Source organism: Geotrypetes seraphini, chromosome 8, assembly GCF_902459505.1.
Source record: "Geotrypetes seraphini chromosome 8, aGeoSer1.1, whole genome shotgun sequence".
Classification (NCBI taxonomy): domain Eukaryota; kingdom Metazoa; phylum Chordata; class Amphibia; order Gymnophiona; family Dermophiidae; genus Geotrypetes; species Geotrypetes seraphini.
Genome location: NC_047091.1, coordinates 4,811,401 through 4,839,397, shown reverse-complemented (window position 1 = coordinate 4,839,397; position 27,997 = coordinate 4,811,401). Strand labels below are relative to the sequence as shown.

General features: G+C 43.2%; 1 protein-coding gene across 5 annotated transcripts in view; it reads right to left on the bottom strand.

The window, feature by feature from the left end:
* Window positions 1–14,229, bottom strand: part of RPS6KA1 (ribosomal protein S6 kinase A1) — a 149,190-nt gene extending 134,961 nt beyond the window's left edge. For 3 of the 5 annotated variants that reach the window (XM_033955228.1, XM_033955231.1, XM_033955230.1), the window contains exon 1: window positions 13,941–14,229. In XM_033955228.1, the coding sequence (XP_033811119.1) occupies window positions 13,941–14,003 (63 nt within the window). In that variant the 5' untranslated portion in view covers window positions 14,004–14,229. The remainder of the gene's footprint in view (window positions 1–13,940) is intronic. The other 2 variants (XM_033955229.1, XM_033955234.1) reach the window with 1 other exon arrangement.
* Window positions 14,230–27,997: the final 13,768 nt, after the last annotated feature.

Sequence of the window (27,997 nt, the reverse complement as noted above, 5' to 3'; positions counted from 1 at the left end):
GTAACGGCATATGTCAGTGTGGTCAACAAATTCAAGCAAGTGAATATGGTAAGCCAAAAAAAAAAAAAAAATAGTTTTGAATCTACTTTCTCATCAAGCAAGCTGCTCTGCCAATCTGCACACAGCAAACCGACTGAACAGCTCCTTCGCTTGCCACAAGAGCTGGTAGGACAGACAGGTACTTGTTGGCAGCCGCTTCCAAACTTGGAAGCAGACTGCAATGCCAGTAGCCAAAAAACACGTTAGTAGTACACGCTGCTCCCTTTCATTTAAATAACAGTTGCGTGCTGGAGTGTCGTCAGACCTGAAGACTGTTTTTTTTGCAACCCTTGTGTGTCTTATTTTGAAGAATCGGATGACCCACTGATGAGGGTACTGTCGAAATTTGGCCAATTTGGACTCATCTTGAATGAAATCATGTTGTTGTTATTCTGGTTGTGACCTCTTTCCTGGGCCACCTCTGCCGCTTTGTGCCTCTTTCACTCTGCCACAAAGCTGTCAAAACACTGGTTCCTGTCAACTCCCAGACATGTCAGACTATATACAGCAAATAGCAACAGACACGCACGCACCATCTGATATTTCAAGTGTTTCAGCACAAAATGGCTGTCAAATCTTTACTACAAGTGCTATTATTTTTAGAGCGCTACCAGACATACGCAGCGCTGTACAGAGTCATTAAGGAGACAGTCCCTGCTTGAAAGAGCTTATAATCCAAGCATCCAAGGCAAACAAATTACTACGCATTCTGCATGTTCCCATTGAGCAGAACAAAGAGTGTTGATGCTACCATGTTCTACACTGTCCCCACTTTAAAGTAGTGGAATTACGGTAGCCTGCAGAGCGAATGTAGCAGACTGCCGTCAGCCTCTGTAGCACGTTCCCTCTGCTGCTGTGCCGCTCCCCCCCCCCGACGTCAAAGGAGGTGCGAGACCATGGCAGAGGGAACGTGCTACAGAAACCGACGGCAGCCTGCTACGTTTGCTCTGCAGGCTGCCGTAATGAACTTTCAATTGTGGTAGGCCCAGAGGGAAGAACGGAGGTGATGGATCCAGTTTAAGGGAAGCAGCGGAGATGAGGCCCCGCACGTCAGGGTAAAATTGTGCTCAGCGGGAGGGGGATTGCCTTAGAGACGCTGGATTGGGGAAGGGAGGGAGAGAAGAGACAAAAGGACCTTGAGGAGGGGCGGGAAAGCAGCCTTGAACCAAAAGGGAGTGGGAAGAGAAGACAGATCCTGGACTACTAGAGGGGTTAGAGAGGCTGAAACACTCTGAACCGAGGAGAGAGAGATGCCAGGCCCTGGGGAAGGGGAAGACAAAGAGAGTGAGAGAGACAAAGACCTGGACCAAAGGTGGGAGGACTCAAAATGTTAGCAGAAGGAAGATAGAGAGAGGGAGAAACCTGAAACAAAGGGGAGGCAGGAGAGAGGGGGGCAGATGTTGGACTATGGGAGGTGCAGACAGAAGAGACAGAAGGGGACAGACCCCGAGGAAGAACAGAGGAGGGAGACATGTTGCCAATAGGGATGGAGGAGAGAGGAAGAAAAGCTGGACTCCTGGAAGGACAGAGATGTTGGTTGGGGAATGGAACGAGGCCTGGAGGACAGGTATATACATAAATACTCTCGGTATATACATAAATGCACTCGGTATATACATAAATAAATATGGGGGTCTTTTACTAAGGCACGCTAGCCACCAAATGCTAATGCGTCCATAGAATATAACGGGCGCATTAGCACGCGCTAAATCGGATAGCGCACCGTAGTCAAAGAGGGGGTATATGTTTAGTATTTTTATTGTTGGTAGATCGTTTTGACTTGGTCATTCTGAAGGTAGCTCGCAAGCCAAAAAAGCGTGGGCACCCCTGATCTACACGGAATAGACTGGCTGGCAGCTCAGTGTGTTTCTGTGTCCTACATTTGATCAGAGCCTCAGCCAACACCTGAATAAACAGTACATCGTGAACAACCAACAAACACTGTGTGGGCCTCAGCAATGTACAGTGCATATCTGCATCCTTAACAAAGACCCCAATGTGTACCTTCCCTTTCAGTCCCCTGTAATGTTATAGTTTCAGCTTTGAAGCAAGGCACAGGTCATTGAGAGCCACCTTGACCTCCCTCATGCTTAAGATCAGCTTCTCTATGGACTGGCCAGACTTACATAGAAACATAGAAATAGACGGCAGATAAGGGCCACGGCCCATCTAGTCTGCCCACCCCAATGACCCTCCCCTACCTTTCTCTGTGAATAGATCCCACGTGTCTATCCCATTTGGCCTTAAAATCAGGCACGCTGCTGGCCTCAATCACCTGAAGTGGAAGACTATTCCAGCGATCAACCACCCTTTCAGTGAAAAAGAATTTCCTGGTGTCCCCGTGTACCAAGAAGCTGAGCAGTGAACAGGTCTTTGTTTGGTTGGTTTTCTTTTTAATTGAGATTATATACTTACATCATATCATATAAAATTTACAAAGAAAATGCAAAATATTGCAATAAAGGAAAAAAAAAATTAAATTAACTATATATTGCTTAAAGTCCACATTCAGGAGAAGCTAGAAGCAAAACTAAATCATGCAGGCCTAGAGAAATATATTTATGTTGAAACAATTTTTTATTGATGACAACAACATAGCCAAAACAATCCAATATACAAGATATCAAAATACAAAAATAATCCAGCAAAATAAGCATATACTTCAAGTCATCAAAATATTTCCTGTGTAGTAACAGAGAAAATCGAAGAATGTCAGAAACCCCCTCCCTCCCCCCATGAACTTCCCCAAAACAGCAAGTCCCAAAGACAACAATTATAAGCTACAGCTCAGCCTCATGTATTCCTGTCCAGTACAAGAAAGAAATAGTAAGGAGGAAGCCGCTTCCTGAATGACTGCCATCAGTTCTCACGAGTCCCGCGAGAACTGACGGCAGCCATTCAGGAAGCAGCGTGGGCCCAGGCAGCAACGCAGAAAGCTGGCTCCTGCCTGTGCCGATACACGCTGGACCACAAGGCTATAAGGGTAGGATGGGGCGGGGGAGGGTGTTTTTAAAAAGGTAGGATGGGGCGGAGGGATGTTTTTAAAAGGTACGGGGGAATTTAAAAAGGTACTAGGGGGTGATAGGGTGCAAAGCCTGGCAAGGAGTGTGAGGTTGGGTGCAGAGCCTGAGTTCTGAATGTTTTCTCCTCTAAATCTAGGGTGTGTCTTATGGTCAGGTGCATCTTATGGAGTGAAAAATATGGTAGGGGACTTTTCAATTTGTGTACGGTCTGAAATTTAGGCGGTACTGACCAGAAAAAAAAATCCTTGTCATACTCCTCATACTTTGCATTACCAGGATTAGCAACTTAAAACCTCAAAACCAGATTTATCAACATTTAACAATCTGGTTTTAGTTTCACAGGTGTACTCCACACTTGTGTCATCATGAAATAAAACATCTACAAAAATAAATTTACAACCTTGAAATTGCTTAAGAACATAAGAATTGTCATACTGGGACGGTCCATCAAGCCCAGTATCCTGTTTGAAACCCTGGTCTTTTTCTGCTTTTTCAATTGCATTGCCTAGGTGTGTGCAGAGATTCATATCGTCCATTTTCCATCATATTGGGAGCCACAAGCTGGATTAAAAATAATTTTCAAAAAGATGGCATGATGCGAGCACTGTGACAAGTTATAGCATAACTTTCAGAGATTGAGTTCATATTCCTAATACCCTGGCTTAGGAGTGAGGTACATTGCTGACATGGTATGCACACCATGGTGCTACTTGCTCTGGTGGGCAGATGGGCATCAACTGGCCTGCTAGGAGGCCAGAGATGTGAAAGGCTCCTGGAAGGGATGTCAGCGCTTCTTGCAAATTTGGGATCTGTACATACGGATTCTGTATCATAGGTTGTAACAATTTTTTATTGACATGAAAGAAAAACACGCAGAAGTGAATACAGCAACAACAAATGCCAGCACAGAAAAAAGATGCACTGGCTGCATAAACAAAGACAACCATACACAAGCATGTCAAATATACCTACCCAAAGAAATACCCAACCACCTCAAAATCCCTCCTCCCCCAACCCTACCCCCACCAACACCCCCCCCCCCAGGAAGTGGAACGCCAGGCAGAAAAAAAAGAAAGGCACAAACCAAATCCCCCCCAAGGCCTGGACTCTGATGACCCTAGGGCATCAAAACAAGCTAAGCATCCCCCTCCCCAAAAACAGAACCCCTCCAACCCCCCCGCAGACGGATTCTGTATCATAAAGGACAAAGTCTCCTATTGGACGAGTTGTGAATGTTGAGGGGTATATGCTTGTGAGGGAGGGTGGGGTAAATAGATGGAGAAAGGGATAGAATGGTCTTTGCTGTTCGGGTTTTGGGTTGTGTGAAGGTTGGGAATGTTTTTCTTGACGTGCTTCCTTTATCTGTATGGGGATTTGTTGGTGAAGGGGGGATGGGATGTTACAGTGTTTGTCTCTGTTTTTTGTTTTTTTTTTTGGGGGGGGGTCTACTGCTTAGCGAGCCATTTTAATTGGTTTTGATATTGTGCATCTCAGATATAGGTTAGAATCATGTCCTACCTTCTGAAGTTGGGTTCTGGGGATTATAAGAAACAAGATCCCCCAACTCATTATGTTCTGGTTGGGAATGATGGATATGGTAATATTTTCTGGTAAGGCGGGGGGGGGGGGTAGGAGGGGTTGGGAATATCCCTTGTATTGAAGTTAGACTGTAATTCTGACTATTGAGGTTTTGTTATGAGACGATTTGGATATATCTTGTGTGTGGAAGTTTGGCTGTTTTCAATAAAAAAATGTTTCACCGCTAAAATGCTACTGTTGCAGATAGATTGTTATTTGCTCTCTCTGTGGTTTCAGTCCTTTTCAACAGTAAAGTAGAGTTAGTATTGTTACTCTGTTAAAATCCTTATTGTTTGCGGTTATGCACAAAATGAACCCATTTGGAGATATTACCTTCAAGTGGCACAATCATATTGGCTGTTATTCTTTGAGCAAACCAAACCAATAAAATACCACATATAATTCTGTCAGTTGGTCACATTCTCTCTTTCAACAATCCTACCCACCATCTAAAAGCTGAGATACTCAGAAGAACATAAGAATAGCCTTACTGGGTCAGACCAATGGTCAATCAAGCCTAGTATCCAATCGGTGGCCAAGCCAGGTCCCTAGTACCTGGCCAAAACACCAAAAAGTAGCAACATTCCATCTCAAGGAGTAACAAGATTCCAGAATCCCAGAGAGTAACAAGATTCTAGAATCCCAAAGAGTGGCAACATTCCATGCTACCGATCCAAGGCAAGCAGTGGCTTCCCCCATGTCTTTCTCAATCAAACCCTACATACATTCTAAGTTCTGTACTAAGCAAACCAAGATAGTTGAACTATGAATCTCCTTTTACAGTCCTTGTCCACCTCCAGTTTACATAAAAGAGGAATGCATTGATTTTTTTTTTCCTTTGGATAAAGTCAGTCAATAAAACGTTCCCAAATCAATATTAATGCATAAGGGTTTCAAGTGAAGAGGTTATACAGCTAGTCGATCCATTTCTAACAAACTAACTGTGGGAGAAACCCAAAAATGTATTTGGGTGAATTTTTTTCTTTCATGAGATAAGTTTTAACCCAAGACAAACTGCTTGCCCTAGGATCGGTAGCATAGACTGTTGCTATTATTTGGGTTTCTGCCAGGTATTTGTGACCTGGAAACAGGATATTGGGCTAGATCAGGGATCTCAAAGTCCCTCCTTGAGGGCCGCAATCCAGTCGGGTTTTCAGGAATCCCCCAATGAATATGCATTGAAAGCAGTGCATGCACATAGCTCTCATGCGTATTCGTTGGGGAAATCCTGAAAACCCAACTGGATTCCGGCCCTCAAGGAGGGACTTTGAGACCCATGGGCTAGATGGACCATTGGTCTGACCCCACAATGGCTATTTTTGTGTTTTTATGTTTTTCTGCCCCTACTGAAACTAGATATAGGAACAGACAAGAGATCCTGTGTTTAGCAAACCTGTCTCTATTCCCCCACCCCCAAAATATCTAAACTTTGTGAGGTGAAGGTCCCCCCAATTCTGAATCCTTTACTTGATGAATAAATGACCCACTATTATCTTCTATTGATTTCTTTATGCCTGTTGTCTGACATGCTTGCTTAAAAAAAAAAAAAAAAAAAAAATCCAACCTAATTAGCCACACAGGCACATTCAACCTACAATTTTACCTTGAGTTTGCTTTTGTAGAAACCTGCACTAAGCAGACAATAAACTGCCCTTTCTTCTAACCTTATTTAAAGCTTTTTCCATGATAGAACCAAGCACAATGCAATGCTCTCCATTTGCAAGTACAGTGTCCAGCTTGTAAGTAAAACACTGTTTCTAAGATTATCCTTCCAAATGTTGAGACACAGATATCCAGAGTGCCAAGGGTAAAAAAAAATATTATTTTAAAATGAACACTGCTTTCAAACAAGCCACTAACATATCAAAAGGTGCAGTTACTATAGTTACCCCTAGGGGTGAAAGGCCACATCCAGTCTGATAAACTGTTCATTAATAGATATGTGTTTCTCCACTCTTAAACTGGGTATGCTGTCCAGCAGTCACTCTTACGGGCTCTGCTATTCTGTGTATGCAATAGTGCTGCCCATTGCAGGGAAAACCTTTTTGATATTCGATTTGGCCCACTGAATTGATTTTTTGACTTGATTCACTTTTCCTGACCAATCGGGTGTTTATTTTTTCAAACTTCCCAGCAGGTTTATCTTGTAGCCTCTTCACCCGCCCCTCTTTGCCCTCTCCAGCGCTGTGGTGTAAACAAAATAAACAAAAAAGAAAGACTTTTCCTTTCTCTGTTAGGTCTTAATTCACACTTGTTGTCTAACACCAGCTCTGGAAGAACACACATTTCAAATCTGATATACTGTAATCACAAAATAGAAAATAAATTTTTTTTCTACCTTTTGTTGTCTGGTCATTTTATTATTCAAATCATGTTGGTCCCAGGCTATGTCAATTTATGTACACGATCTTAGTACTACTAAGTCCCATTCTGCTCCTTGTGACCCTGGGCAAGTCATTTAACCCCCCCCCCCCCATTGTTCCAGGTAAATTAGATAGAGTGTGAGCCTAGCAGGACAGATAGGGGAAAAAATGCTTGAGTACCTGAATGAAAACCACTTAGGCTATAGGTGGCATATGAGTACTAAAAATACATAATTAAATAATATGAGAAGAATCTGATGACTTAGTCAGCTCTTCCATACCATATGCTCAGCTCTAGAACCGCTTCCTCCATGTTTGTCCCATGCTTTCTTGAGTTCAGACACTGTTCTTATCTAGAGATGTGGACAACCAAGAAAACCCGATTCATTTTCAGGATTGTTCCGAGTTATTTTAATAAAAGAATTTCAGGCAGATTATAACTTTTTAATATATACAAATTGACAATAATGATGTTGATTTGGTATTATCCTCCATCTACTCCGGGGGTGTCAAAGTCCCTTCTCAAGGGCCGCAATCCAGTCGGGTTTTCAGGATTTCTTTAATGAATATGCATGAGATCTATTAGCATACAATGAAAGCAGTGCATGCAAATAGATCTCATGCATATTCATTGGGGGAAATCCTTAAAACCTGACTGGATTGCGGCCCTCGAAGAGGAACTTTGACACCCCTGATCTACTCCTTTTAGTCTCATCTTATAACCCCTCCCCCCCCAATTCCAGAGTCTCCTTTCAAATGAAAGAGGCATGCTACCTGCATATACATTGGAGATATTTCAATGTGTCATATCTCCCCTATCCTACCTTTTCCTCCATGGTATACAAATTTAGGACCACTTTTATCAAGTTGCTCTACTTAATGATCTTGCTCTTACTCTGTACATAGAGCTTCACCCTCTGTACAGTAGTATGCCCTTGGGTTTTTGCAACCAAAATGCATGCCACTGCAAATTTTAGTACTAAATCTTAGCTATCAAATTCTAGAACAGGGTTACTAAAGGTCTGTCACCCAGTCAGGTTGTCAGGATTCCCCCAATGAATATGCACGAGATCCATTGGCATACATTTCCTCCAATGTATGCAAGTAGAGTTCATGCATATTCATTGTGGAAGTCCTGAAAACCCAAGTGGACCTCAAATTCTGCAAAAATCTCTTCTCATGCTTCCCACATCTTCCAGGCTATCTGTCCTGTTTATCTTTATCGCAAATGATTCAAAAAATCTGTCTTTCCTCAATTAGCCTTCCACAACTTACAAAAATGGTGACAATAACCTGATCAAGGAGCGATACCTGTGGCATCACTGGTGTTACCCCCTACCTCAGAAATAAACTCCATTTACCACTATAGCTTTGTTGTCTCCCACTCAACCAGTTTCTAACTGATTCAGTCTCTCTAGGACCCATAACACGTGTGCTCAGCCATAAGCCACCTAGGCACAATGACATCCAAAAACAAAAACAAACAACAAAAAAAAAACAACAAAAACCAAGTTAGAAAGGAAGTTGTTTAAAAAATCTCTCTACATAGAAACTCATATCCAGAATTAAGTTAAATATTTGCTATAGAATGGGGGTGGGGGAACTATGCTCAGAACATTTATCCTGTTCTGCTTTAAGCCTGAGCAGAATTCAATTTTAATAAATTTGGCCAATGGCAACAAAATTAAGTTCTCTCAGTTCATCAGATCTTCAGAAAGACGTTCCAAGAGCAGCTTCATTTCACACATGAGAATTACAGTGTGAGCAACATCCAGTATAATGCGCTGAAGACAAAACTCCTAGGACAATTTACTTTAAAAAAAATAAAAAATTTTGTTGTAGCATCTGTGCTATTTTCCAAGATACACTGCACTTTTCCCACCTTTTACAAAACCGCAAAAGTGTGTTGTTTTTTTTTAAGTGCAGGCCAGCGCACTGAATGCTCTGCACTGCTCATAACATTAATATGAGCGTCAGGAGCACATGTAAAGCATTCATCGCACCAGACTGCACTAAAAATCACTTCTGCGGTTTTGTAAAAAAATAAAAAAAAAGGGGGGGGTTGTGTAATAACTCGTCACCATCTTGAGGACTGGAAATGACAGTATTTGGTTGTGTTATCTTCAGGGATACACGGGACTCTGCATTTTTCTAGAGCAGGCATAGGAGCCAACTTTCACAACGATTAGGGGTGCTAAACATAATTAAGGAGTTTGCTCAATATTAGGGGTGCTCAAGCACCCTCACAGCTGGCTCCTACAATAGCAAGTGCTGTGCTGATTTTGCCTTAAGGGCTTCAAGATGATTTCGTTAGTTTTTGTTTACATTGCAAGCATATATTTAACCTGTTTGTCACTTGTGTATATAAGCAAAGGAAGAATGTCTAATTTATACAAACATTTAGGCCTCCCAGAACCCTCTCCCAGACAGAAGCAATCAGGAAACCTCGTTTTAAATCAGTTGGTGTGTAGATGTAAATTTGGAATCATATACAGTATGCTTAAATACTATGAAACAAGTGACCTCTGTAAATGTGTGTGTTTTGGGAGGGGGTGGTAACAAGTGTTAATTCTGTTATCAGTTCTTTTAGGTTGAGTTGCTTGCCTGCGAGATCTGAGTTAAGGATCATTAAGCTGTAGACATGTTTGTCCTTAGCTGAAGCTAAGATAAGGGCATAGAAAAGGAATGGTTGGACTTATGAGTCATGAAAATGAGTCCAATCTAGAGAGAACATGGCAATGTTTGAGAAAAGCAAATACCAGCTGAAAGGGAGGGGAAAGGAGATAAAACCTATTAGCTCTAAAGATGACACAACCAAAAGGAACGGATTTTTATTGGGCTTTGGAGTACAGCAAGATATCTATCTACCAAAGCTGATAAGTTTAAAGAATCAATAACTAGGAAAACCTATTCCATGAATCTTTGAACACCAAGGATAAAATCTAAAGAGTGCTTGATATCTGTATCAATACCATGTATTTTTTGTTTCATACTGCTAGTTTTTTTTTTTTTTTGCCTCATCTCCAGCTCGATACTGGGTTAGGAAAATAGAAACTCAAATCCCCAGTGTATTAATTTGTAGTTTTCAGGAAAATCCCCTCTAACTCCCCTTTGCCCAACGCAAGAATGCACGAGACAAGCACACAGCATCTCAGGAGGAAAAGGAAGGACTGCAGAGCACAGCGGTTGGTGTAGATGGGAAAATATTACAGCAGAAAGAGACCCTACAGCCTGTGTTTCTGGTTCTACTTAAACATATGGGAAGGAGGAGGAACTAAGTAAATGGTGCCCAAAGTTCGGATCTTTCCAGCACCTTGCTAAATTAGCATTATGCAAATGATGCACTGTGCAGCAGGCTTTTTGTAGAATACAGTAAAACCTTGGTTTGCGAGCATAATTTGTTCCGAAAACTTGCTTGTAATCCAAAACACTTGTATATCAAAGCAAATTTCCTCATAAGAAATAATGGAACATAAGAACTGCCATCTCCGGATCTGGCCCAGTCAGGTGTACACCTGATGTAGTTTTAGTCACCCATATCCCTCTATGCCTCTCGTAAGGAGATGTGCATCTAATTTGCCTTTGAATCCTAGCACAGTGGATTCCTTAATAATCTCCTTTGGAAGAGCATTCCAGGCGTCTACCACTCGCTGCGTGAAGCAGAACTTCCTGACATTTGTCCTGGACTTGTCCCCCCCTTAGCTTCAAACCATGTCCTCTTGTCCGTGTCACGTTGGACAATGTAAATAATTTGTTTTTCTGCTCTATTTTATCGATCATGTCCCCTCGCAGCCTCCTCTTCTCAAGGGAGAACAGTCCCAGTTTCTTGAGTCGTTCCTCATATTCCAAGTTCTCCATACCTCTTATTAGCACACAACCCAAAAACTTTCATACAAAATGTACTCACATTGCAAGACCTTGCTTGTTTAAAACAGTCACTACACTCCCCGCAGTGTCAGCGAGAGAAGAACCATTGGCTCAGTTGTGATGTGTGTATACTGTATGTACTCGTCTTGCAAGACCTTGCTTGTATATCAAGTTAAAATTTAATCAAATGTTTTGCTTGTCTTGCAAAACACTTGCATACTAAGTTACTTGAAATCCAAGGTTTTACTGTGCTAGCTTAGCCCAAATCTAGTGCCTAACTAGAGCGCAAGCGTCATGCCTGCTGATGTAAATGCTGGAGCACAACTAATGGTGGCTTTGGTGTACGTAAATGACCTTATTCTGTAGCATCGTGACTGAATTCTAGGAATGACACTGACCCACCCGTGCTCCCACGGCCACACTCCCCGAGCTGCACGCCATAAAATTTATGCGCACATAGGGCACAGGACAGATTCGCCCATAAGAATAGCCTTACTGGATCAGACCCATGGTCCATCAAGCCCAGTAGCCCATTCTCACGGTGGGTAATCCAGGTCGCTAGAAGAAACAACATTCCAGAATCCCAAAGCGTTAACAAAAGATTCTAGAACCCCAAAGAGTAGCAACATTCCACGCTACTAGTTATTGGATTCATGCTCAAATTTGGGTGCCCAACTTTGAGTGGCAGAATCTAGGTCAGGGGTAGGGAACTCCGGTCCCTACCCCTGATCTAGGGGATAGTAATGTGCAACAACTAACATTTTTTTGGCTTTTACCTCGCTGCAAGCTAAAACACAACTCCGAAAAACAAGAACTGAACTGGGTTTAGATGTGAATGTCAGGTAAACATTTACTCAAATAAATGTTCAGTACACCCCTATCAACCACTGCCTCGACAGGGCACTTGCAGCACTTCTTTCTGTATTGTTTGCTGAATTAAGAGTTATTACTGGTTTATTGCTAACCCCTTGGATAGGAGCATTTCTGTTGTACAACTACAGTACTTCCCTTTAAAGCAGGGGTGTCAAAGTCCCTCCTCAAGGGCCGCAATCCAGTCGGGTTTTCAGGATTTCCCCAATGAGTATGCATGAGATCTATTTGCGTGCACTGCTTTCATGGTATGCTAATAGATCTCATGCACATTCATTGGGGGAATCCAGAAAACTCGACTGGATTGCGGCCCTCGAGGGGGGACTTTGACACCCCTGCTTTAAAGGTATACTGCCTTTTGTAGTTTTATAACCACACTCAAAGAAGTTTACATACAGGTACGTCAAGCACTTTTCCTGTCCCGGTGGGCTCACAGTCGATCTAATGTACCTGGAACAGTGGAGAATTAAATGACTTGCCCAGGGTCACAAGAAGCAGCACAGAATTTGAACCCAAAACTTCAGGGTTCCGGGGCTGTAGCTCTAACCACTCCGCCACTCTCTCCAAAAGGCTGTTTCCACTGTGCAATAATCCATATATTGCTTTGCAATGTTGTGCCATTATGTATCCTGAAGAGTATACACACTGTTCTGTGATTTTATTATTCCTTATGGCATAAAGATATTTACAAACCACAAACAAGGATCTGAAACAGTGCAGACGCTAGGATTGAGGCAGCATTATGAGCAACATTTCAAAAAAAATATGCTGCCTGTACTCCTAGCTTTGAGTATCATTGACAGGAATAGACAGGACATGTATAATCATTAGCGGATGTCCAGAGCACGCAGAAAGGTTCAGGATAATGGACAAGCATCCTTTTTTTTTTTTTTTTTAATTTCAGTCTAAAACATCTTACTTCGTGAGAGCAGCCATGCATATTGCTACCAGAAACTTTTCAGTCAGCACAGATTCTGGCTACAGATAAATGCTGTTACTGAGAAAAATGTTTTGTGTTTACAAGAAAAATTCAAAGTTTTGTGAGAGAAAAAAAAAAGTGCTGAAATTCTTACTTCCAGCAGATTTTGAATGGAAAAGATCAGTTAAGTAACCAAGTGGGAAATGATTTTCACTACTGCAATATGTCAGAATAGAAGTGCCTGCAGTAATGAAAACAAAAATCATTTCTACCTTCCTATTTAGGTTCTGATTTATAGCACATTAAATAGCAGAGCTTTCAAAAACAGCTTGTTGACGCTTAGTTTTGTTACTGTGTTAGCACACTTGGATACAAAGAAATAAAAAGTCAAACAAGCTGACAGTTTTACTTATTATAAATCACTGTTACTGTATTTCAATAGATCTACTCGAGTAAACTTGAAAGCATGTGTCAAGATCTGATTCGTTCTTTTCTGCCAGAATCAGAAAAGCCTTGTTTCTTAGATCAGTACCAGAATGACCTAAACCATGTCACAGACATAAGCATTAGAGAAGTCAAGGAATACAGATGCTATGGTAAAGCACAACAAAGAACCCCATGATCCACCCATGAAAACAAAAACTGTGGATACAGATCATTTATTAAACACTGACCTATAAACCCATGAAAATTCAATTTAAAAAGTACAAATGATAAAAATCCAACCGGACCCTACACGATCCGTGTTTCGGCAAACACGCCTTCCTTAGGGGTCCAATGTTTGCAACCTCACCTATAAAGAATTGGACTGAAAACAGTCTATGGTCTTTAAACATGCGAGCAAAGAACACCGCAGACAAGCTGAAGGAGCAAAAAAAAAAAAATACTTTTTTAATTGAATGTTCGTGGTTTTATATGCCAGTGTTTAGTCAATTCTCTCTGCAAAGCCTCAGCCCCAGCAGAGCTCCAGGCATGGGACAACTCGTTGCAAGCATTCAGCTGAGAAACAGGGGGTTGAGACGATTTACAATTCTTTCCTAACTTCAGCCTCGTGGCTATTTTTTTTCCCTCTCGTTAACAAACGAGAAAAGGCAGCTCCACCATCCCTAGAATGAGCCTCGAATTCAGGGACTAAACCCTCCAGCGCTGCCCGGGGTCCAAAGTCCCTCTGCCATGCCGCATTCCAGGGAACAGGTCCCATACGCCCCCCCCCCCCCCCCCCTTGCCACGAGCCCCATGCATCGACGTTGCCGGCGCTCGCGCCACCTCGCTTCTGCTCACCTCCGGGTCGTGCTGGACCAGCGGCATATTGGGCCAGAGGTCGGCCAGCTGTGCGAGCGGCATGCTGCTGCTTCGGTCCCGGAGGCTGAGCTCTTCTCGCTCCCCGCAGGTACCTCACGGCTGGCCGCGACTGACTGGCGCCAGCGACCGAGCGCTTCCCCCAAGAGCAGAGCGCACGCGGACTGACACGGCGGCTCGAGCCGCAGCCGCCGCTCCCCATTGGCCGGGGCCGAGCCGCGGGGGTGCGCGCGGCGGTCGCGCTCGGGACGCTTCCATTGGTGGGCGCCTCTCGGGCCGGAGCCCGCGGCGAGGGGAGGGGGCGGAGCCTGGGCGCTGGAGGCCATTTTGAAATCTCACCTTTCAAGGCACCTGCACTGTGCGATCGGCGTCTTTCCCCCCCCCCCCGATATCTTGCACGCGCACGCGCGCGCGCACACGCAAAAAGTTGTTCTGCTTTTACTTTTCAACATTTTTTTAATAATAACATTTTATGGAAGGAATCCATATGATGCAAAAAGACATTCTTTACAATCAAATTCACAATAAAACATTTGATCAGTCCTCCAAAATATATTGAAGCACTGATCAAGGATAGCATAGTCCGGCACTTAGATATACACGAATTGCTGAAACCCAGTCAACATGGGTTCAGGAAAGGGAAATCATGTTTAACGAATTTGCTTCAATTTTTTGAGACCGTGAACAAGCAAATTGATAGTGGAATGCCGGTGGACATAATATATTTGGACTTCCAGAAGGCATTCGACAAAGTTCCGCATGAAAGACTTCTCAGGAAACTACAATGCCATGGAATAGAGGGAGATATACACAGGTGGATAGGCAAATGGCTGGAAAACAGGAAGCAGAGAGTGGGCATAAATGGGAAGTTCTCAGACTGGGAGAAAGTGACTAGTGGTGTGCCCCAGGGCTCGGTACTTGGGCCGATCCTATTTAACATTTATATCAATGACCTTGAAGACAGAATATCCAGTGAGATCATTAAGTTTGCAGACGACACAAAGCTATGCCGGACAATCAGAACGCAGAAAGATAGCGAAGAACTCCAGAGCGACTTGTATCAGTTAGAGAAATGGGCAGAGCAATGGCAGATGAAGTTCAACGTGGAGAAATGCAAAGTAATGCATTTAGGCAGTAAGAATAAGGAACACGAGTATAGAATGTCAGGAGCAACTCTTGGTAAGAGCGAACAAGAAAGGGACCTGGGTGTACTGATAGATAGGACCCTGAAGCCGTCGGCACAATGCGCGGCAGCGGCAAAGAAAGCGAACAGAATGTTAGGAATGATAAAGAAAGGAATCATGAGCAGATCGGAGAACGTCATAATGCCGCTTTATAGAGCAATGGTCAGACCACACTTGGAATACTGTGTCCAACATTGGTCTCCCAAACTAAAGAGGGATATAAAACTGCTGGAGAGGGTGCAGAGACGAGCAACGAAGCTAATAAGAGGTATGGAGAACTTGGAATATGAGGAACGACTCAAGAAACTAGGACTGTTCTCCCTTGAGAAGAGGAGGCTGCGAGGGGACATGATAGAGACGTTCAAAATACTGAAAGACATCGATAAAATAGAGCAGAAAAACAAATTATTTACACTGTCCAACGTGACACGGACAAGAGGACATGGTTTAAAGCTAAGGGGGGACAAGTCCAGGACAAATGTCAGGAGGTTCTGCTTTACGCAGCGAGTGGTGAACGCCTGGAATGCTCTTCCACAGGAGGTTATTAAGGAATCCACTGTGCTAGGATTCAAAGGCAAATTAGATGCACATCTCCTTATGAGAGGCATAGAGGGATATGGGTGGTAAAACTACATCAGGTGTATACCTGACTGGGCCTCCGCGTGTGCGGATCGCCGGACTCGATGGACCATGGGTCTGATCCGGAGATGGCAGTTCTTATGTTCTTATGTTCTTATCTAAACCACTTTTCCCCTATATCCCCCCTCACCATTCCAATTTCCCTCCCTATCCCATGAGCAATTTTGGCCTCTAAGCTTAGACATCCCAGAAGCAGTTATAAGAACATAAGAACATAAGAAGTTGCCTCCGCTGAGGCAGACCATAGGTCCATCCTGTTCAGCGGTCCGCACCCGCGGCGGCCCATCAGGCCCATTGCCTGAGCAATGGTCTATCCTATCTATACCCCCCAATCCCTTTTTCTTCTAGGAATCTATCCAAACCTTCTTTGAAACCATTTAATGTTTTCTTGTCTACAACAGCCTCTGGAAGTGCGTTCCATGCATCCACCACCCTCTGAGTGAAAAAGAACTTCCTAGCGTTTGTTCTAAACCTGTCCCCCTTCAGTTTCTCCGAGTGCCCCCTTGTACTTGTGGCGCCCCTTAATTTGAAAAATCTGCCCCTGTCTACTTTTTCTATGCCCTTCAGGATCTTGAAGGTTTCTATCATGTCTCCTCTAAGTCTTCGCTTTTCCAGGGAGAAAAGTCCCAACTGTCTCAATCTGTCGGTATATGGGAGATTTTCCATTCCCTTTATCAGTTTGGTTGCTCTTCTTTGTACTCCCTCAAGTACCGCCATGTCTTTCTTGAGGTACGGCGACCAGTACTGGACACAGTACTCCAGATGCGGCCGTACCATTGCACGATACAGCGGCATGATGACTTCCTTCGTCCTGGTCGTAATACCCTTCTTAATGATACCCAGCATTCTGTTTGCTTTCCTAGAGGCTGTGGCGCATTGCGCCGATGCCTTCAGTGTTGCGTCTACCATCACTCCCAGGTCTCTCTCCAGGTTACTAACCCCTAGTGGTGTTCCCCCCATTTTGTATGTGAACATTGGGTTCTTTTTCCCCACGTGCATGACCTTGCATTTCCCCACGTTGAAGCTCATCTGCCACTTTTCGGCCCACTTTTCCAGCTGCGTTAGATCCTTTTGGAGATCCTCGCAGTCTTCCTTGGTTTGAGCCCTGCTGTATAGTTTGGTGTCATCTGCAAATTTAATGACTTCACACTTAGTTCCCGCCTCTAGATCATTTATGTAGATATTGAACAAGAGCGGTCCCAGCACCGACCCTTGCGGGACTCCGCTCGTGACCCCTTTCCAGTCTGAGTAGTGTCCCTTTACGCCAACCCTCTGCTTCCTGTTTGCCAGCCAGTTTTTGATCCATCGGTGGACCTCCCCTTGTACCCCGTGGTTCCATATCTTTTTAAGCAGTCTCTCGTGTGGCACCTTGTCGAAGGCTTTTTGGAAGTCAAGGTAAATGATGTCTATAGATTCCCCTTTATCCACCTGGCTGTTCACTCCCTCAAAGAAGTACAATAAGTTTGTGAGGCATGACCTACCCTTACAGAAGCCATGTTGACTCGGTTTTAGCTGCCCATTTTTTTCGATGTGTTCACAGATGCTGTCTTTAATCAGTGCCTCCATCATCTTTCCCGGGACTGAGGTCAGGCTCACCGGCCTGTAGTTTCCCGGGTCTCCCCTTGCGCCCTTCTTGAAGATGGGCGTGACATTTGCTATTTTCCAATCCTCCGGGATCTCTCCGGTTTTTAAGGATAGGTTGCATATCTGTCGAAGTGGCTCCGCTATTACGTCTTTTAGTTCCTTGAGTACCCTTGGGTGAATGCCATCCGGACCCGGCGATTTGTCGCTCTTTAGTCTGTCAATCTGCTTGAGTACATCCTCTTGGCTTACCTCTAAATTGACCAGCTTATCGTCTTTGTCTCCTATTACGATCTCCTCGGGTTCTGGAATGGTGGTTATATTCTCCATCGTGAAGACTGACGTGAAGAACTCATTTAACCTGTCAGCAGTTGCAGCAACATCAACGCGGTCAGATTTTGGTTAAGGGTGGAGTACAAAAAAACATACATACTAATAAAAGAATAAAATAGGGAGGGAAATTGGAATGATTTTAATATCTATGTATGGAGTGGTGAGGGGGGATATAGGGGAAAAGTGGTTTAGATATATTAAAATATATTTTGGAGGACTGATAAAATGTTTTATTGTGAATTTGATTGTAAAGAATGTCTTTTTGTATCATATTGTTATATATTTGTTCAATAAAATGTTATAACATGAAAAAAAAATACATGAAACATTGAACATTACTTAGGCAAAAAAAAAAAAACAAGAGGAATTGACCCCAAAATATCCACAGAGAAGAAAATCCAGAGAAAACAAAAAAAAATTCTGTGGAGTGACAATGTTCTAAAATGGACTTTATTTGAAAGTGTCAAAGTTCCAAAGGTACACTGAAATCATCCACATACAAATAGGTTATCCACATAAAAAAGCCTTAAAGGACCTAGTCCGCTAGGGATACAGGACCCAACCCGGTCCACATTTCGACAAAAAGTCTTCTTCAGGGGTCCCTGGGGGTCCTATAAAGGTGAATACGTGGGAAACAATTGTGTGGTGAACATTATTTAGGCACTACAGCAATGCCTAATCTTCATAAAGGAGCATTTTTTCCGCTAGCTGATTGCTGAAAACTGAAATTGTATTCAAGCAAGACCCCACACACCTTATAATACTATTCTGTTTGGCATGGCTATGAGGAAAAAAAGTCAAATTTCATCTTATAATAACAAACTTCTATTAATAATGACAGGGGTGGCAATTCAGCACTTTACGGCTAATTGGAAAAATTATACAAATCTTAATTATTATTTTTGGTGGAATTCACTTTGTCACATTTTTAAAATGGAAAGAGCAATTGCTGTACAGAAAGGTAATTATAACAACTTTATAAAGATCTGGGGGCCATTAGAGAATTATTGTAATGAATGAACATCGTTTTCCTTTCTGATGGATACATGTATTTTATTGGGGGAGGGGGGAATTGGAGGATTAATATTTTTATTTAATGATTGGATTTCTGTATGTATTATGAAAATTTTCATTGAAGAATTGTTGGGTGGGGGAAAGGGTTATAATTTCTACTTTAATGGATTATATGTATAAGAATGTCAAGTGCTGTATATTTTATTCATAATGTAATGTTTTAATATTAATCACTTGTTTGTCAGTTTTAAAATGAATAAAGAATTTAAAAAAAAGTAGCTTTTCAAACATTTCCTAAATGCAGAAGTATCTTTTTGAATTCTTAAGTAGTTGGTTCATAGCACTTCTCTCAACATGGATTGGCTTAACCATTAGGCAGTTGCCTAGGGCTGCAGTTTTTAGGAGCTGATAAAGGGCAATGGCAATCAAAGCAAAATACTAGATCCTGTCAGCCACACAAATTCAAAGAATCATCTGGCACTGTCCCTGAGGTTTTCAAGAGACTGCAGAAATTGTTTGATGGATGTCTGAAAATCATTTGACAATGAATGTTGATAAAACAAAAGGTGAAGCATGTTGCATTAGAATCATCTGATTTCTTTCCAAATGAAGTGAAATTATCACAGAGAACATTAATTTTGTCACCTTATGTAAAATATTTGGAAGTCATTTTAGACTCTGGATTATCCTTTCAAGGACAGGTGTGCTCGGTTATTAAGACCTTGTTTTTCAAACTACAGCTCTCATAAGCAGGTTTCTATAAGGTTTTCCAGAGTCTGATTTTGAGTGGAATTGTTTATTGTAGTATTATCTAGTCGGGTTTCTAGTTTCTTTAATTCAATCTGTACATGTAATATAGAATTCTGCTGTGCATTTGATTTTTGGGCTTCATAAACAAGAACATATTACTTCTTTTTATAGAAAGTTGCAATGATTGACTGTTGCTGACAGGATTCAATTTGTTACTGATGACAATGCATAAAAAAATGTATTAAAAAAACTTGTCAATATTGTAAAACTGTATTCATTGGTATGTCCCAAGCAGTGGCATAGCTGGGGAGATTGGTGCCTGGGTGGCGGTGCCTGGCATTGCTGTGCCTATGTGCCTCCTACTCATCCCCACCGTGCCAGGTGCCCCATCTCCCCCACACCTCTTGAAATGTTTGTTGGCATTAGCAGCATTTTCCTTTTACTGCTTGCTCCGACTTCAGCTCCCTTCTGATGTCACGTCCTGGTCACGCGACCAGGAAGTGATATCAAAAGGGAGCCAAGACCAGCATGAGCAGCAGGTGGAAGATACTGCTCACACTGGCAAACATTTTAAGAGGTATGCAGAAGGGGCAGAAAGGAGAAGAGGCATCGGTGTCCCTGTGAAGATGGCACCCGGGGCAGTCTGCTCCCCACCCCCACCCTATACAATGCCACTGGTCCCAAGGAGGTTTTTCCATTCTAAAACTGCATGTCAGTTGGTGATTCCAATAATTCAGGAGATATGTCTTAAGTAATTAATTCATATTTGATTATTTGGTAAACCGGACAAATTCCAGCACAAGGGTTTTATTAAAAAAGACTCAACACAGATCTGCTTTTCAGCACAGAAGTGCCTGCCCTCAAGGATCAGCAATTCACTGTAAACAGCACTAATGCTGTGTCTCTGCTGACCTGCTGCTTTTTGCTGCATGTGTAATAATCATTGATAATCACCTTACATGTGAAATATACTCACTATTTTGGATGCAGCTTGTTCTTGTTTCTGCAGTTCATCCGTATGAATATTATATGCCTCTTTACCAGGATTTTCTGTGCCGAAACACAGATCTGCATTGAGTCTTAAAAAAAAAAAAATAAAACCCTTGTGATGGAATTTGTCTGGTTCACCTCTACTCAGTGGTGTACTGGGGGGGGGGGCATGAGGCAGTCCTCTCTGGGTGTATGCTCTGAGGGGGTGCACAGTTGGTACACCAGGTCTGGGACCTCCCACCCTACTCTGCCACTGCTGCTTTCCCAAGCCAGGAGCCGTGGCAATAAACTTTAAATTTGGCCATTGTGGGACCTTCCTGAACATCCCCATTGCTGCCGGTCCACACCTTTCAACGTCACTTCCTTGTTCTGGAGCAGAGCTGGCATCTGCCCTCCCCACAGCTTCCAGTCCACTCCCTCCAACATCACTTCCTTGTTCCAGAGCAGAGCCAGCAGCTGTGGGGAGGTGTAGGAAGGTCCTGCAATGGCTGCATTTTAGTTTACAGCCATTGCTGCTGGTTTGAGAAGCATACAGCAGCAATGCAGAGATGAGGGGACAGGATACTGGATGGCATTGGGGTGGAAGGAGAGAGAAGAGAGCAGGATACTGGTATGGAAGGGTGATGGAAGGAGAGGGAAGTGGGGTGTAGGGAGAGAGAGGGGGAAGATGCTGATAGAATCGGGGTGCAGGGAGAGAGACAGAAGGGGGAAGGATACTGGATGAAATTGGATTGGAGGGAAAGGGGACAAATGCTGATGGAAGTGGGGTGAAGGGAGAGAGAAAGAAGGGGAAGGATACTGGATAGAATTGGGTTGGAGGGAAAGGGGACAAATGCTGATGGAAGTGGGGTGAAGGGAGCAAAGGGGACAAATGCTGCTGGAAGTGGGTTGAAAGGAGAGAGACAGAAGGGGATACTGGATGGAATTGGGTTGGACTGAAGGGGACAAATGCTGATGGAAGTGGGGTGAACATAGAGAGAAGGGGTAGATGCTGATGGAAGTGGGGTGAATGGAGAGAAAGAGAAAGGGCAGACATTGGATGTTAGTGGGGAGGGGAGGGAGAGCAGATGCTGGATGGAAGTGAGGATGGGAAAGAGACAGGGAAGCAGATGCAGGAAGGAAGTGGGGAACAGAGAAAGAGGGGAGCAGACACTCAATGGAAGTAGAGAGAGGGGGCAGATGCTGGATTGAAGTGGAGAGGATAGAGGGAGAGGAGACAATGCTGGATGGAAGGGGTAGAGAAAGGGCACATGATGGGAGGTGATAAATAAAAAAGACACATGCTGGATGGAGGAAGATAATAGTTAGTGAAATACTGGAGGGGGTGAGGCAAAAAGGTGGCAAGCTGTGGGTAGACACAGTAAAAAGAGGGAAATTAAAAACTGGATAGTAAGAAAGAATTTAATCTAGACAGATGCAGAAAATAAATTGAGAAGGAAGACAAGGGATGAAAATGAAAGGGAAGAGGAAAGGAGAGAATGAAATACTAGAACATGGCAGGGGGAGAGAGAAGGAGAGGAGAGAGATGTCAGACCATTGGGGAGGAGAGGGAAGGGAAGAAGATGAATGCCAGAACAATGGGGTGGAGGGAGAGATGGAAGGGGGAGGCAGTTTCTGGAAGTAGTATAAGAAAGAATATGCCATATGGAAGGGGAAGAGAGAGGGCACACAATGGATGGAAGGAAGAGTGACGAGAAGATGAGGAAAGCAGAAACCAGAGATGACAAAGGTAGAAAAAAAATTTCTATTTCTTTTATTTTTTTTTGCTTTAGGATAAAGTAGTATTGTAATTGTATTGAGAAATGTTTACAAAAAGAAAATGGACTAATTTTAATACATTTTTTACTAATTCAGAGACCAAAACCCCCTTCCTCAGGTCAGGATAGGATACTGTAACAGCAGGATACTTTACTGATCTGAGGAAAGAGGTTTTGGCCTTTGAAAGCTAATTGAAAAATGGTATTATCTTATTTTCCATTTTTATTGCTTTATTGTTATTTGTTAATTTGTTAAATGATTGCTATTTCTTAATTTTTCCAAATTTACTGTACATCTGCTATCTTTATATTTTGCACAATATTAGGGGACATGCATCACTGTTTCTGTTGTGTTGCATTGTATGAGTGGAGGGGCACTTTTGGGAAAAATATCTAAGGGCTAGATTCACTAACCTGCCCGATCGTGTCCGATCCGTGGCAGGTCAACAAATTCTCAATGCATCCTCATGCAAATGGGGGCAATGAGAGGCATGCCCCCACTGACTGCACAGATCGCTGGAGAGCAATCCTGACGCAGACCATCTTCTTTGCCTGTAGATGGTCTGCGCATGCTCACCGCAAAGGAAGAGCTGGAAGCTAAAAAAAAAAAATACAAAGCTGGAAACTTTCTTGAGCCCATGGTTTTGGTGACGGGACAAAAGCATATCGGCCAAAGGCATGCCGACATTACAGAGCAGAAAATTGAGCGCAAGATTTCAACGCGCCATCCTAAAAGTTTATTTTAAAGAGCTCTGGGGGGGGGGCACCCCAACACACTGTACTTAATAGTGTTTGCGCTACTATTCACGCTACCATTGGGGTGGGGGGGGTGTAAACCCCCCCTCCCCCATTATACAGAAAACTTAACTTTTCCCCTAAAAGATACAGAAAAAGTTAAGCTTCCTCTTTGATGGGGAGTTCCAACCCCCCCAACGGCAGCACAAACATTATTAAGTAAACTGGGGGGTTCCCCCTCACCTCCCCCCTTCAGAGCTCTTTAAAATAAACTTTTACAGCGGCGCGCTGGAGTCTTGCTCAATTGTCTGCTCTGTAATGTTGGCACATCTTTGTCCCACACGTTTATGACTGTGAACTGTGGATTTAACCCATGGGTTGAAAGCAGGGCTGCACCGTGGGTTAAAATCATGGAGTCGGGGCAGAGAGCCGGACGGCAAGAGCAGGAGAATTGGGGCAGAGAGCAGGGTTTTTGCACAAGCGACTGGTCCTCAGCAATAGCTTGTTTTTGGATCGGCCAGCCCAGTCGCTGTTCCTGAAATTGTTTTGTGAATCGCGTCCTTCCTACTTTGCATGTCGTTCCCCCTCATTTGCATGCACTTGGATTGGATCGGATGATGATTAGCACAGAGGTTAGTGAATCGGGTCAGAGGAAAATCGAGTCAGTACACGTCGGTGGGCTTAGCGAATCTAGCCCTAAGTCCAAGATTAGGACGTCCAAGTGCTGATTTAAGGTGCTTTGGGGATGTCTTATGTTTTTTTATTATGAGCCTGAAAGTCTGGCTTCTTTGTGGTTAAGTTGAACTTTTGCCTACATATTTCTACTTTTAGTTTGTGATTATGTACTCCATACTGGGTGAGGGTGTTTGTGTGTTTTGTGAGTACGAAAGACATGGTTTTCTGGTAGCATTGACTGTTCAGGATCGATCTCTACTAGTCTGGCTTGTATAGTTTTACAATGGACTTTTTGGATGTTCTGCTGTTCACTCTCTTTGTGCGACCTGTGATTACTAGAAATCATGTTTTACATATACAGGAGGGGGGTGTTAAAAATGATGGGCCCTGGGTGTCACATATGCCTCTACTGTTGTTGTTGTTTTTCTCCTGTGGATGCCCTACATAGATTGTCTTCTTTTTTCCTTTGTTAACGAACTTTGGTTTAAGAAAGGCAGAATAAAAGTACAACATACGTAAGATAAACACAAGCAAAGAATCCAACAGACCTGCAGTGATATATCGAATCATAAGAACATAAGAATTGCCACTGCTGAGTCAGACCAGTGGTCCATCATGCCCAGAAGTCCGCTCACGCGGCGGCCCTCTGGTCTAAGACCAGCACCCTAATTGAGACTAGCCCTACCAGCGCACGTTCTTGTTCAGCAGAAATTTGTCTAACTTTGTCTTGAATCCTTGGAGGGTGTTTTCCCCTATAACAGCCTCTGGAAGTGTGTTCCAGCTCTCTACCACTCTGGGTGAAGAAGAACTTCCTTACGTTTGTACGGAATCTATCCCCTTTCAACTTTAGAGAATACCCTCTTGTTCTCCCTACCTTGGAGAGGGTGAACAACCTGTCCTTATCTACTAAGTCTATCCCCTTCAGTATCTTGAATGTTTCGATCATGTCCCCTCTCAATCTCCTCTGTTCAAGAGAGAAGAGGCCCAGTTTCTCTAATCTTTCACTGTACGGCAGCTCCTCCAGCCCCTTAACCATCTTAGTCGCTCTTCTCTGGACCCTTTCGAGTAGTACCGTGTCCTTCTTCATGTACGGCGACCAGTGCTGGACGCAGTACTCCAGGTGAGGGCATACCATGGCCCGGTACAGCGGCATGATAACTTTCTCTGATCTGTTCATGATCCCCTTCTATATCATTCCTAGCATTCTGTTTGCCCTTTTTGCTGCCGCTGCACATTGTGTGGACGGCTTCATCAACTTGTCGATCAGAACTCCCAAGTCTCTTTCCTGGGAGGTCTCTCCAAGTACCGCCCCGGACAACCTATATTCGTGCATGAGATTTTTGTTACCGACATGCATCACTTTACACTTATCCACGTTGAACCTCATCTGCCATGTCGATTCCCATTCCTCGAGCTTGATTATGTCACGTTGCAGACATAATCAAGATCGAGTTAGAATTAGAAAAGAAAAAACTGCAGGAGTCGTGTACAAGACGCCATGTCTTTACTGAAAACACATAAATATAATCATAAAACTGTTTGTATCCACAAGGGTTGGTGAACCAGGACCCATGGTCCGTGTTTAGAAGAAACACTCCTTCCTCAGGGGTCTAAAAGTCTATCATTTTCAGAGACACCTCATGGATAACAACTGGAGATGACGGTGTGGTGAGCAGCTCAGCAAACTGTGTGAGTTCCTACGGGGTGCAGGAACAAAATCAAAAGTGACAACATACGTAAGATATCATCATATAACATTCTTCAAAGCATAGCAATTTGCTTCCTGTGATCCCAACAAATTGGGTCCAAGTGGACCATCTCTAACCTGATATCCTGTATAATTTCTGCTATTCACAAGCTCAGCTCTCTATGCTACACAGGGCAGGCCGACACCAGATTTGACAGGCTCAGATCATTGGTCATTTGCAACCTTGTCATCTGTTCACCTTCACAAAGCACTGCTGCCTTGATCAGTCATCCAGACAAGATGTGATCTTTGAAGAGTCTTGCAAAATCCCTTTGCATAACCACTTCAGAGACTGTAGATTTCAAACTTTCTTGGTTGCAGAGACTACTAATAATAGTGCTACAACCCTTGGTTCTGGAGTCACCACCTCTATGGCTGCATCCATCCTGACTGTTGATAAAGAAAGTGGAGTTGTTTACATATAACAGAGGTTCTCCATAGACAGCAGGGTGTGATGCAGGCACACAGTTCCCCATGCTTTCCATGCTCAGTTGAAGCTGTTTCTCTAAACCAGACTGTAGGGAATGTGAGATCAACCAAACATGCTTCTGGGCTCAAGAGTTCTATCCATCCTGCAGTCATCTGGATGATGTCACCACCTGAGCCTACCTTGCCCTGCTCTCTACAGGTAAACAATTCTGTTTTATTATGGGAGCCTGCTTTATAAAAGTGCAACCATGTGTACTGTATGCTGCCTTTGTAAAACAAGCAAGTCTATAAGGGGTTGATATTAAAAATGATTTAACTTGTGTGAAGGAGTAAGGGATTCTCTTTCACTAATACTACCATTCCATTCCATACAGCAGGGGCCGCTAGCCCAAAAGTGAATGGACTGCATGTCCCAGAATGCAAGGTGCTCTACAGCTCATTGCTAAGCCACATTAACAAGGCAACTCTGCTGAGTCAGGGGGTGGGACTCAGCAGGGAGGTATTTTGCCCCAAAGTAGAATCATGTAGGAAAGTCCCTCGGGAAGAGACTTCCCTGAACAGAGGAAGCTCAGAGGTAAAAACACTGCCCTAGCCTTGGTTTGATACAGAACCCTGGGAAGATGCAGGATTGTAAGTGGGATAGTCTAGGTGAGACAACTGAGAGCTGGACTAAGGTAAACCAATATTTTGTGATGAATAAACTGTTGGGACATGGCAGAGACTGGAGTTAATAAGGATATGAAAACAAGCGAACTAGTCTGCTGGAATAAACTGATTATGTTGAAACCCCTGAGTCTGAAGAAACAGACTCGGGAACTGTGAGAAATAAAGCTTTTCTTGTACTTCCCAACCTGTTTCTGTGAAGGTGCAGGATTCCTGGAAAACCCATCCAGGAATCTCTCGCAATGGGCATAAGAAACTCCTGGCCAATTAAATCACCTTTGTAGGGCTATCCACCAATATTCAGCAGCACTTAACTAGATGTTCCTGCTCAATATCCCTTCTAACCGCCTCAGTCAAAACTTACTCTGTTTTGGGTGGTCTGAGGGTGAAGTCAGGACACAGTTGGCACTTACGTGGTTAAGTGCTGATATTCAGCATTTAACCCATAAGGTAACTGGACAAATCAGACTGCATAAAGTACAGTCCTATCTTTGTCTGGTTTCACTTATGCAGTTAAGGGCTGCATATTGGTCTTTAACTGGAAAAGTGCTGGCCACATATACACGGCCTGTAGGGTTGTCCAGAAAAGCCCTAAAGTTGGAAAAACTGTGTGAATTGACGCCACACCCTCTGGCAACGCGTTCCAGAGCTTAACTATTCTCTGAATTGGTTTCCAAAGTATTACTCTGTCCATCACGCGACAGTGCCGTCTATAGAATCGCACCTTCGGGACAGGTAGGCGCTGGGAATGTAGGCCAGGGATTTCTGTGAATCGCGTCTACAGAGGCGCTTTACGACACCTAACACCGCTTCCGGTGTTGGCCACACCTACCTTGACATTAGGTATCATGAACTGCCTCCATAGGCATGATTCCGGTGCTGTTTTTTATGCACCGGTAAACATCTTGAAATTTGTGGCAAATGGCATTTTGCACCGGTTGGGAGCCTAAGTTAAAGCAGCCTTTATAGAATATGGGCAAAAATGTCTTTTTATCGATGCATCATTGCTGAGTGTGAAAACATAAACATTGCAGCTATAATACTAAGAATTGCTGCATTAAGCAAAAGTGATAGCAAATTTTAAGAAAAAACAGAGCTTTAAGTAATCAGTGACTTTAAGGGACCCCCTGGATGGGCTGTAAAAAAATTACAAAAAAAAAAAAAATTCTGATCAAACACAATCAGCTTCATGGGAAAAACTTAAATTCCCCGTTTTCCAACTTTAGATTTTTCTGGCATTGAATATGGGACCAAGAAGCTGGCAGTGGCTAAAAGAACAGCACCACTATTTACCCCCTAAAATTTGATATCGACATTCTATTATAAAATGATTGTTTTTGTTGATGCCATCAGACTGTTAGCAGACTTCATTAATTAGTGGTTATAATATTGTTTGATGACATAATAGAACGCTCCTCAAGATTATAGTCTGCCCTTGTGCAGTAACTGAAGTGTGTAAGCACTCTTAGTTCAAATTAAACAATGAAGTGGGAGTCCCAAAGCAGCCATAGACAGACAGCCCAAAGGCATTTTTTTAAATTT